This window comes from Galeopterus variegatus, unplaced genomic scaffold (genome assembly GCF_000696425.1).
Source record: "Galeopterus variegatus unplaced genomic scaffold, G_variegatus-3.0.2 Scaffold807, whole genome shotgun sequence".
Classification (NCBI taxonomy): Eukaryota; Metazoa; Chordata; class Mammalia; order Dermoptera; family Cynocephalidae; genus Galeopterus; species Galeopterus variegatus.
This window is the reverse complement of record NW_007726918.1, coordinates 317,000-329,009: the sequence shown is the minus strand read 5'-3', so window position 1 is coordinate 329,009 and position 12,010 is coordinate 317,000. Positions and strand designations below refer to the sequence as shown.

At 54.0% G+C, this 12,010-nt stretch overlaps 2 protein-coding genes and 1 long non-coding RNA gene across 3 annotated transcripts in view; 1 reads left to right on the top strand and 2 right to left on the bottom strand.

The window, feature by feature from the left end:
- The window catches only part of SDS (serine dehydratase), an 11,266-nt gene extending 6,547 nt beyond the window's left edge, over window positions 1–4,719 (top strand). Inside the window, exons 6-8 of the mRNA XM_008572587.1 lie at window positions 762–989; window positions 2,769–2,893; window positions 4,048–4,719. Of these exons, the coding sequence (XP_008570809.1) occupies window positions 762–989; window positions 2,769–2,893; window positions 4,048–4,256 (562 nt within the window). The 3' untranslated portion in view covers window positions 4,257–4,719. The remainder of the gene's footprint in view (window positions 1–761; window positions 990–2,768; window positions 2,894–4,047) is intronic.
- Window positions 1,447–4,629, bottom strand: LOC103590365. Its single transcript, XR_550463.1, has 2 exons — window positions 4,554–4,629; window positions 1,447–1,634 (listed from the first exon to the last, which is right to left on the bottom strand). It is a non-coding gene; the product is annotated as an uncharacterized LOC103590365 (long non-coding RNA).
- Window positions 4,720–7,346: 2,627 nt separating the features above from the next.
- PLBD2 (phospholipase B domain containing 2) overlaps window positions 7,347–12,010 on the bottom strand; it is a 38,860-nt gene continuing 34,196 nt past the window's right edge. The window contains exons 9-14 of the mRNA XM_008572591.1: window positions 11,581–11,741; window positions 11,038–11,133; window positions 10,714–10,785; window positions 9,871–10,023; window positions 8,836–8,998; window positions 7,347–8,543 (exon numbers count right to left, since the gene is read on the bottom strand). Coding sequence (XP_008570813.1) covers window positions 8,376–8,543; window positions 8,836–8,998; window positions 9,871–10,023; window positions 10,714–10,785; window positions 11,038–11,133; window positions 11,581–11,741 — 813 coding nt within the window. The 3' untranslated portion in view covers window positions 7,347–8,375. The remainder of the gene's footprint in view (window positions 8,544–8,835; window positions 8,999–9,870; window positions 10,024–10,713; window positions 10,786–11,037; window positions 11,134–11,580; window positions 11,742–12,010) is intronic.

Here is a 12,010-nt window from a genome sequence, read left to right as displayed (position 1 = left end):
TGGATAGCAGTCAAACCCCTACACCACTGGGCAGCATCTGCCAGAATGCACATCGTCCCACCGTCGTGCACAGCAGATATACACGTGTGCACACAGACCCTCCCACCGGGGCCACACCATCATGTGGAAGCACACACACATGCACAACAGCAGTTGTGCACACACATGCACCAAATGCCCATTCCCCCTCACTGCACACAGCACATCCAAGAGCAAACACAAGTGATGACAAGCACACAGATGCACAGGTGTCAGAGACTGGGAGCCCCAGAAGCAGACCCTGGGACAAGGATTCCAGTGAAAGCAGTTAGTGGGAGGCAATTCAGTGGGGAAGTGGCGAAGGAAGGAAGCCAGTCAAGGGAGATTTCAGGGCAGGTGACTGCTGGGGCAGCTGGATCTCAGTCCCTTGGGGACCTGGGGAGCCAGCATAGAACACACACCAGTTTTCCCAGCTGGGGGAAAGGGAGCAGGGGAGTATGTACACCCACTCCCACAGTCATCGCTGAGGGCTGCTCTCAGGGGAGTCCTCTTCAGGCACCACCAGTTGCCACATTTGTAGGCAGCTCCGAGGGGCACAGAAAGCCTCTAGATAGAAATGCAGATGCTGGAAGGTGGAGGAGGGGAGGTGGGAACTAGCCCCAAGGCCTGTGAGCTACCTGGGATGACAGCAAGTGAGGACCTGAACTGTTGTCTCTGGGGACCCCTGCCTGGTGTCTCTGGAAGCCCAGCCTTGACCTGCCACCCCTCTCCCCACCCTCCAGGGAAGGCCACACTTCCATTGTGAAAGAACTGAAGGAGACACTGAGCGCAAAGCCAGGAGCCATCGCACTGTCGGTGGGTGGCGGGGGGCTGTTGTGCGGAGTAGTCCAGGGGCTGCAGGAGGTTGGCTGGGGGGATGTGCCCGTCATTGCCATGGAGACCATCGGTGCCCACAGCTTCCACGCTGCCACGGCTGCAGGCAAGCTCATCTCTCTGCCCAAGATTACCAGGTAAGCTGCTGGGGTGCCTCCTTTGGATGTTCAGAGAGCCTTGGGGAGCCCCCCTCAGTGCTGGCTGCAAGGTAGATCCTGATATCAGACCCATTTTACAGGTGGGGAAACTGAGGCCTTGGTCACTTGCCCAGAGTCACACAGCCAGTGAGTGATAAGGCTGGGACTTGAACCCAAATTTGTGTGACTCTTTACCATGGATGTCACACTTCTTCTCATGAGGACTCTAATATTAATCATTTCTTGAGTTCCTCTGTGGCAGGGCTTTATAGACCTCATTAATTTGCCAACCATTTTACAGAGCCCCTAATATGTATGAGACACTGGCTAATCCTGCGGAGACAGTGGTGGATAAATATAGCTCTTGCTCCCAAAGAATTCATATCCCAGCCCCAAACTTTTGATAGATGTGTTTAATTAGGTTAAGGTTTTGGCCACATTACACAGGAGCCCAAAATAACAGTGACTTAAACAAGATTGAACTTTATTTCTCTCTTATATGAAAAAGTCTAGAGGCGGGCAGTCCAGGGGCAACTCCATGAAGTTGGGCACTCAGGTTCCTTGAGTTTGTTGCCCATCATCTTTGCATGAAGCTTTATGGTCCAAAATGGCTGCTTGAGTGCCAACCATCACACCCAACTCCATCTGGCAGGAAGAAGAAAGAAAGGGAAAAAGGCTATCCCCCAACCTTTAAAGACAGACATAGTGCTTCCACTTACTTCTCATTGGCCAAAGCTTAGTCACATGACCACACCTAGCTGCAAGAGAGCCTGGGAAATGTTTTATATCAGGCATCCATGTGTGCAGCTAGAATAGATATTGGGGTTGACAGCAGTCTCTGCCACAGATAAGGAAGACTGAGTCCGGGTAAGAACATCTGGTTTCCTGAGCCCAGCACTCTGGAGCTGCTGTGGTGGCTTCTGCTTCCAAGTCACTGAGACTGAAGAAGTCATGGTTGAGTCACATGTCACCTGAGAGCCAAGGTGGTCCAGGCCCTCAGGATGTTCACGGGGACAGGACCAGTGGTCACCCCCGGAACTGGGGAGAGCATCAACATATTGGTTACCAGTGACATTCCTATAGTTACATGGATCCTGCTTGTAGGCCCAGGGCCACCATTCCCCAGGCATGTGACCTTGGACAACTGACTGCACACTCTCTGCCTCAGTTTCCCTTCTGTAAAATCCAATTAATAACAGCAAAAACTATTGTTTGAGCCAATTAATAACAGCAAAAACTATTGTGATAATTAAATAATGCTTGTGAAGTGCTTGGCACCTAATACTTTCTCAAGAAGTACTCAACTGCTTATTACTATGGGGGAGTACCATTTAAGAATTTCACATAGGGCCGTGGGACTGAGTGGTCTCCGTGGAGGACTCCTTGGAGGTGGTGGCCTTATTCCTGAGCCTTGAAGGACAGGGCAGGATGTGGACAGGCAGAGCAGTGCTAAGCTTAGGAGCTTTGACCAGGTGGATTCAACCTGGAGCAAGGGTCCTTTGAAGCATTTGCTCCTGACTCAACGTTGAATAGAATATGATACTATTTATCTCGATCAAACCATCTGTTCTTTATTAGAAGACCTCACTCTGTTAGGGGAGCCCAGGGGGCTTTTCAGTTCTTCACAGCTACAGAGGATACTCCCAGGCCCCTGCCCACCGGCCCATTGCCCCCTCTCTCATGTCCGTCTCTCTCCCTCCCTCCCTCCCTGTCCCATCTCTGCCTCCCTCCTCTCTCTACTGTTTCCCTCATCCCCTTCTCTATCTCCACCTCTCCCAGTGTTGCCAAGGCCCTAGGCGTGAAGACCGTGGGGGCTCAGGCCCTGAGGCTGTTTCAGGAACACCCCATCTTCTCTGAAGTCATCTCAGACCAGGAGGCTGTGGCTGCGATTGAGAAGTTTGTGGGTACGTGCCAAGTCCTTTCTAGACCTGACCTGCTAGCTCAGGAACTAAGTGGTGGTTAACTTGGTGTGCCAAGGAATCCAATTCACCCCAAATTTTCTTTCTTTTTTTTTCTTTATGGCAGCTGGCCAGTACAGGGATCTAAACCTGTAACCTTCAGGTTATAAGGCTGCTCTCTAACCAACTGAACTAACCGGCTAGCTCCACCCCAAGTTTTCTTCACAGTTCAGTTTCTCATCCCTTCTAGAACTCCCATTAATGAAAGATAACACAGTGCAGAGGTGAAAATAGAAAAGCCAAAGCCACAAATGAAGAAGCAAACCTGATAATGGGCCGGCCTGTGGCTCACTTGGGAGAGTGTGGTGCTGCTAACACTAAAGCCACGGGTTCAGATCCCTCTGTGTAAATGGCCAGTTAGCTCACTTGGGAGAGCGTGGTGCTGACAACACCAAGTCAAGGGTTAAGATCCACTTACTGGTCATCTTTTTTTTTAAAAAAAGAAGCAAACCTGGTTACTATGACAGTAGGGAATGATAGCTGAGTATTTAAAATGTTGGTTCTGAGCTTGCTGGTAGCCAAGGTAAAAAAGGAAAGCATAGAGCTCAGAGTTGGATTCAGAGGTGGGTTTGTAGTTAGGTTGGACTCTTCCTGGGTTTGGCCTAGGACAGGGATGGCCAAAAAAAAAAAGCATTTATGCAGCCACTTAATTCCCCTGTATGCACAGCCAAGTGGCTAACCAACCGTGACACTCTTGTTCATATGATCCCTCAAAATTCTCAACACAGTGCTCAGGCAATTACAATCATTTTGTCAGTGTTAGCATTCAGGATGAAACGTAGGCTCTGGCTCAGTCTTGGAAGGTCTGACCTAGGGTGATGATGGGAGGTTTGGTCCAGGACCCGAGCGAGTCTATCCCAGGCTGAGAGCTGATTGGCTTCTTACTCCCAGCTCTGCCAACGGCGGAGGAGTCCCCTCAGGATGAAACGTAGGCTCTGGCTCAGTCTTGGAAGGTCTGACCTAGGGTGATGATGGGAGGTTTGGTCCAGGACCCGAGCAAGTATATCCCAGGCTGAGAGCTGATTGGCTTCTTACTCCCAGCTCTGCCAACGGCGGAGGAGTCCCCTCGCACCCACACTTGCATGCCCCTTCTCTGGCAGATGACGAGAAGATCCTGGTGGAGCCCGCCTGTGGGGCAGCCCTGGCCACCGTCTACAGCCATGTGGTCCAGAAGCTGCAAGGAGAGGGGAAGCTACAGGCCCCCCTACCCTCCCTCGTGGTCATCGTCTGCGGGGGCAGCAACATCAGTCTGGCCCAGCTGCGGGAGCTCAAGGAACAGCTGGGCATGGAGAACGGGCTGCCCAAGTGAGGCCCTCTCACCCGTTTGTCCCCTCTTGCTTGGGAGACCCCTGGAGGGGCTGGTGTTTGGCTGTGAGCCTGTGTCATCATGAGCCAGCTGTGCTGAGAAGCCAGAAGCTCCCTGAGGTGGGGCTAGAAGGTCAGCAGCCAGCGAGGCTGTGAGATGAACTGCTCTGTGACCATCCACAGCCACCCCTGCCAGGGTGGCAACCACCCACAAGTGACACACCATGTCCTCAGAGCATGGTGAGTAGGAAGAACCGGAATCGCAGTGGGGAGGGGCCTCCTCCAAGTGAGGTGACCCCACCCCAGGCTTTCTCCCTGGGCAGATGGATGGGGCTGTGGTCCAGGGCTGAGGAACCATCTCATCCTTCTTCCCAGGAAGCCCAACACCACCATTCCTCATTTTTCTAGTGTGCAAACTTTTTCACTGAAAAGATATGTATTTATGAAACAAAGATCGTTCGAATTTCTCCATCAGCTGTCCTCCCTTCCCCCTCATCTACCCCCACATGCCTGCTCTCAGCCCCCACACTCGACAGTGAGCAGACTCCACCCACCCCAGCACCCGGGAACCCTGGGGCCCCACAGCGAGGCCAGAAGCCCAAGTCCAGCTGGGCTCGCACGTTGGGGGGGGTGGAGGGCAAGAGTTCCCTGTATCACAGGACGCAGGTGAGGGACTGGGAGCTAAACAAGAGGGACTTGGGTGGGACAAAGGCTGCCTCCGCTGAAGGCAGAACCGAACAAAGCCAACCTCATCCTGAAATGAAGTCCTTCCTGCTAAGTCAGAATGATTTTATCACACACAGAACCACTAGGAGCAGAATAGTGAGTCCCCTGCTTTGGGGGGGTGTTTAAATGACACTGGACACCCATCTCTGGGACAGAGAACGGGTGGGTGGACTTGAGGTCAATGTCATGCAAACCCTCTGGAAACATGGAACCCTAACCCTCTTCCAGTGAAAGCATATGCTGAAGCCCGGGTATAACACAGATAAAGGAGGGATTGCTGGGGCTAATTCAAGGGCATGGAGGGGCCCACCCCACCCCTACCTCCGCAGTACCAACCACCACTCAAAATGTCCCCTCACCACATATAGCAGCCCCCCAGGGTACTTTTTTGGGACCCCAAGTTCAGAGTGAAGTTTGATTACCATTCAGACCTTCATGGGCTTGCAGAGCCCCATCCCCTGACAAACAGCAGGCCTGTGAGATTTCAGGGGGAGAATGGAAAACCCACCCCAAACCCAACGGAGACAGGCCTACCTACTGATTTCCACCCAGGAAGAGCAGTACGTGTCCTTTAAAAACCTGGGGCTAAGACACCAAGGGAAGTCTGGCAGAGATGGGAAATCAAGTCAGCCCCTTGGCCCCAGAACATTTCCTGAAGGACAGAGTAGGACTGAATAGTGTTCAGTCCAGGAAAACCTGTGGGAACAGGATTGCCTCCAGCTTCCACTGTCCCACCTGAGCCAAGCACAGAATCCCCAAAAGGATCGAGGCAGACACCTCTGCCTCATAGAGGAGGAGCCGAGTCACCATGTGCTGGGGCCGGCCAGCTGGCCAGGCCCTTGTCCTTCACAGCAAGGCAGAAGTTGTGGATGGGTCTGCAGCTGCCATCTTGAAACTGAGGATTGTGGGAAACTCCCAGTGCAGGAGCTGAGTGGCACTGCCTTTCTGGCTGCCTCTGAAAAAGTGGGTCCTATTTGTGCCAAGTCAGTGGAAGTCCCAGTGAGGGACCGTCTGCATGAGTCTGCCTAACTTCATGACCACCCCCACTTCCCGGAAAGAAGAAAGAGGGGCCAGAATCATTCTAAGGAATAGACTAGTGACCCAGGGAGACCCACCACCACCCTGCCCCTACTTACTCATCTGTCAAATGGGCCTCATGGAAGCCCCAACCTCAGGAGTGCTTGTGAAGGCTTAGTGCATAGCACACAGTAGGTGTGAACCCTGATTTGCCAAGGCCTGAGCCATCGTCAGGAAATGGGGAGGGAGGCCTGGGCTCCAATCCTGGCCCTGGTGGGCCCCAGTCTTGAGACTTGGGGCACATTACTTCCCTTCCCCAAGTCTGCTTCCTCATCTGTAAAACAGATGAAAATCCCCACCTCTCCCACCTAACAGGGCCGTCATGGGCATCAGAAGAGACACAGGGTATGAAAACATTCTCTAGGGGGCTGGGAAATGTACTGGCAGCAAGTTCATTTTCAAAACCCCAAGTCATCAAAAGGATTGTGAAGCTTTAGCGAGGAGAAAGAGCAAACCCAACCCTAGCCTCTAGCCCTGCTTTATTTCCTCCGGCGCATTTACCAGCATCTTACACACTGTATACTTATTTATTTTGTTTACTATCTCCCCAATGTAAACTTCACAAGAGCAGGGACTTTTTGGTAACTTTTGTTATAAGGTATCCCCAGGACCTCATAACAGTGCCTGGTATGTACTAAAGGCTCAATAAATATTTGCAATTGAATCGACGTTAAGTGTGTGAGGCCCCATGTGGGCTGTGTCACAGCCCCTGTTGCAGTAAATCCTCATCACATCCCCAGGAAGTGCTGCTCACATTATTACCTCACTTTACAGATAAGGTAACAGAGGCCCACAGTGGTTGAGACCATAGCTAGTAAGAGCTGGAGATAGGACTGGAACCCAGGTCTTTGACTCCAGAGCTGTGTGCTTACCCCCTTTCCCACCACCCCCTCCACCTGCCAAGCACATAGCACTGGGAGAGTCCTGTCTCCAAGGCAGGCTGCAAGTGAGATCAGATGGTGAAGGACTCTGTTTTGTGTTGGTCTGTGCCCCACAGTAGGACTTAGGAAGGTCTTGGTGGTTAACAGAGCCCTAGAATAGGACCCAGAACATAATAGGCTCTCAGTAAACATCTGGATGGATGGTTGGATGGGCAGATGGATAGATGGATGAACGGGTGGATAAATGTATGGGTGGATGGATGGACGAATGGATATATGATGGATAGATGGAGGGACAGATGAATGGATACGAATGAATGAATGGGTAATTGGATATGGATGGATGGATGTGTGGATAGATGGATGAATGGACGGATGATAAATGGATGGGTGGATGGATGGACAGATGATGGATTCATGGATAGTTGATGGATGAAAAGTGGATGGACAGGTTGATATGGGTGGATGGATGGACAGATGACTGCGGATGGACAATGGGTGCTTGGCAGATAAGTGAATGGATAGATGGACAGACAGAAGTACAGACTGGAGGACATGTAGTGGATGGTGCAGAACCAAACCTGAGAGGAGAAAAGGTGTCGACCCAGCCTTCCCTGCAGCCCCAAGAAGCACAGTACAGGGGCCACAGCCTCTCTTGTTTGATGGGGGCATGCCCTGTCGTTTGGCTCCTACAGCAGAGGCTCTGTGGGCACTGCCCTGAGGCCAGGGGCAGGCCCAGGTTGGGGTAGGGGCATGAGGCAGGAGCGTGGGGGGGCTGACACTCCCACCTGCCCCAGGGAGAGGACACTCAGGACCTTCCAGCCACAAGTGGCCAGAAACTTTGGTTTGTGTTTGTTTTCAAGTTTCTGTCCTCCAGGAAGCTGCCCAGAAAGGGAGACCTGAGGAGCAGAGGAAGCAGAGGGGCTGGGGCTGCGGGCCCGGATGAGCAACACCAACCAGAGAAAACACCCAGGTCCCAGGGCTGCAACCTCAGCAGCTCCAGGGCCACCAGCGGGAGTGGGGCTGGGAGGTGGTGACTGGAACAGGCTCATTCTGCCCCACCGGGGACCCCGGAGCCTGATCCCAGGACCCCTCCCAATCCCTCAGGAGGAAGCAGCATGAGGAGGGGTCCCCAGAGGTGGGAGAGAGACAGAGAGAAGGGGAGAGAGGAGAGAGAGAGATGCAGAGAGAAGCAAAGGGAGCCCGCAAGGCGCTCCTGCACTGTGGGGGAGACAGCAAGAGCCAGTTCTGAGCCCCATCCCACTCTGGGATGAGGCCGCCCAAACGAGAAGGAACCCAGCAGACCCAGATCCCAGATCAGGGGACAGCAGGGGACAGTGCCCCCCAGCCAGGGGTGGGGCAGGAGTTGGGGCGACACTAGGTAGGGGTGGATCTGCTGGGGGTCAGCAGGGACGAAGGAAGCTGAGCAGGGATGGAGCTCAGTCCCACAAGACCTCGATGGGCAAGAACTTCCAGAGGTCAGGATGGCCCATGTGCAGCAGGCTGCTGAAGGGTGACGTGCTCCACTGGAATGGCAAAACCTGGTCCCACGTGGGGCCACTGGCTGCCAGCAGGCTCAGGGCCTTGGCCAGTGACATGCTGGTCACCTGGAGGTGAGGGCAGAGCAGGCGGCTGAGCCAGGGCCCTAGCCTGCACCAATCCAGGGGGCCCTGACTCCCACTCTAACCCTGACCCCAGAGTCCAGTTCTGAACCTGACCCCTCTCTAAACCTGACTCCAAATCAGATCATCACCTTAACTTTGACCCCAACCATAGCCCAATTCTGTGATTCCAACCCTACCATTTGCTATGACCCTGGCCTTCCCTCACCTCCCCAGGGCTGGTGATAGTGACCAACCCCCACCCCCAGCGTCCAGACCCTGGGGTGGGGAGCAGCACCTTCATGTCGATGCCCCCGTGGGAGCGCTGGCGCAGGGCATGGAAGGGGTAGGAGCCGTTGGATGGGTTGAGGTCAGAGCGGGCCGAGATGGCATTCTCCCCGTTGGGGTGGGGGTTGCAGGCTTCACACAGTGACAGGGGGTCATGGAGGAAGTCATTGTACCTGGATGGGGGAAAGAGGGAATATCAGTCATGCTGGAAAAGGAAAACCAAAGAGGGGGCCCAACTCTGTGTGGTGGAAGGCCCATGACTGCCACCAGCCTTCAACTTGCTGGGCCCCTCCCACCTCCTGGCCTCTGTCTGGATATGGATGGATGGACGTGTGGATGAATGGAAGGACAGATGAATGGATCACCCCCTCTCCTAGTGTTCCATGCTCATCATTCAGGTCTCTGTTCGGGAACCCCTTCCTCCAGGAGGTCCTCCATGCCCCCCATCCCAAGCCAGGCAAGGCACCCCATTTTTCCTGAGAGCATTCGTCAGGACTCAGCCTGAGCTACACATCTGCATCAGTGTGAGTACTTGATGGGTGTCTGCACCTCCCACAGGACAGGGCACTCCCTGAGGACAGTGGGGAACGAGTTTTGTGCCTGTTTCCTTGATACCGAGCACAGTGCCCAGTGCAGGGTGGTCACTCTACAGATGCTCAGCATCCTCACCTGTAACATGAGGACAGTAATTTGACCCATGGCAAGCGCAGCCACCGCTGTACTGGCTGTTAAATGTTCTGACCACCCCTGGCTGTCCCGCTGGGGCTGGCTGGGAGGTGTAAATGAGTTGTCACAACATAGCACACAGAAAGCTCTACATGACGGCTGGCCCATGGCTCACTTGGGTGAGTGTGGCGCTGATAACACCAAGGCCATGGGTTCGGATCCCATATAGGGATGGCCGGTTAGCTCACTTGGGAGAGCGTGGTGCTGACAACACCAAGTCAAGTGTTAAGATCCCCTTATCGGTCATCTTTTTTTTTTTTAAAAAGAAAGCTCTACATGAGTTCAGTCCCACTCCCCCTGCACCCCCGCCGGAACCCACCTTATCAACCGGACCATGGAGTCGATGTCATGCACTAGCGACTGGTTCCGCCGGAAGATCTGGGCCCGGGGGCTCCCGTTGTAGGAAAACCAGTCCCCATACTGGGCCACCAGGGCCTGCAACCCACTGGCATTGAACACACTCTCAAAGGACCTGCTAGGGACAAGGATGGTCACCCACAACCCCCACTAGTCTCACTCGGCCCTGGCCAGGGAGGTGGAGGGGCGGTCACACCAGAGCATGATCGCTAACAACTACAGGTCAGGATAGCAATAATAAAATCTTTTGTTTCTGCTGGGAATGGCTTGGTGGGGTGGCCAAGAGTGGGCTCTGGGGTCCAACAGACATGGGTTCAAATCCTGGCTTCACCGCTCACCATCAGGGGAACTTTGGAAAAGTCAGGCACTCTCACAGGGCCTCAGTTTCCTTGTCTGTGAAATGGGAACAAGAACCATAGCTATCACGTACAATGGTTGTAAGGATCAAATGACATAACTGAGGGAAAGAAAAGTGAGCATCAGGAAGTGGTGGCTGTGCAGCCCAGTCAAGGCAGATCCAGATGGACAAGCTGGCAGGGTCAGGACCTGAGCTTGGCCACCCCGTACTACCACCACCCTGCTGTGGGTACAAGAACTGGGAGGTCACACGGATGCTGATCTAAGCCACGCAACACCACAGAACTGTCAGGGCTTTCCTGGCCAGAGAAGGGAGTCTGGTGAGTTTCTTTGCTCTGGGGGTTTAAAAATATCAGATGGGGAAGGACCCTTCACCCGCATGGAGAGCTGAGCAAGGGGTGAGGCAGACACCAGGGCTGATGGGTCGGGGAGGGGAGAGGGTGCATACGGTATGTTGTAGCTGGCCCAGTAGGTCTTCTGGTAGAGTTCTGAGGTCTTGTCAGCCACCACCACCATGCCACTGGGACCGAGAGGAGAGATGGGTAGATGGTCAGAAAAAGTGTTCTCACAAGCACTGCCCTGCTCAAGGACCCTCAATGTCTCCCCATTGCCTGGGGAATGGATTAAGTCCTCAACCTTCAGGGACCGCCTTCTTTCCAGTCTCATCTTCCATAGATTTCACCCTTCCCACATGGTCCCTGCATGCCTCCAGGCCTTGGCCTAGGCAGTTCCCTCTGCCTCGAGCACCCTGCCCCTTTCCTGGTGTACTCACGGGATCTGTTCCAGGATGGTGAGCACCCCGCTCCCAGGGTTGGGCCTGCCACGGACGAATGCATTGTAGTCTACGATCATCCACTGGTTGTTATACCTGCTGTGCCCAAAGAGGGAGGACTGAACAGAGCCTGGGGCCACTGCCCCGGCCTCTCCCTGCCCACAGCACCCCACATAGCTGGGAATCACAGGCACTGGGTGACCCGAGTGTCCAACCATTCAACTGTCACCCTGATACCGCAGCTTGACCAGCCCTCTCCACTGTCTCCAGAGCCTTCGAATTCCAAATTCTCTTCCCACCCTATCTCCAAGGGCCCCTCTGTGGGCTGAAGAGCCTGTGAGGGAGGGTTAAATCCTTTCCTTCCCTGAGCCTCAGTTTCCCCATATAGGACTGCTTCCAACTCCAATGAGAATCCATGAGGGCTCTGCAGAGGACGTGGGATGTGTGGCCCTGAAACCACATCAGGTCTCCCGGATCTGAGTGTTAAGGGGGACATTGGTCTGTCTCTGGGGAGGAGGGGCACAGGACCAGGAGCCCACTCACGTGCCACTGTTGAACCTCTTGAAGATATCCGCCCAGCTGGCCCCATCCAAGGCCAAGCGGTTGGCCACAAGGTTGCGCACCCACTCCAGCACGCAGCCCCTGGGCTGCACGTACTTCCACAGGGCCGGATTATTGTTGCCAATGGTGGTCTCCAGCGTCACCTGTGTGACAGCCAACAGGGCACTGAAGGGCTCCTGACTTACCAACCAGGTATGCTGCCACCAAGTGGTGGTACTTGATGCCCATCACAGCCCAGAACTTGAGTACTTTAATGGTTTTTTTTAAAACTCATATCCTGGGGTAGGTGTAAGAAAATAATCTAAGTGATTCATTTTCAGAAATAATTCAGGGACCGGCCCGTGGCTCACTCGGTAGAGTGCGGTGCTGATAACACCAAGGCCCCGGGTTCGGATCCCATAAAGGGATGGCC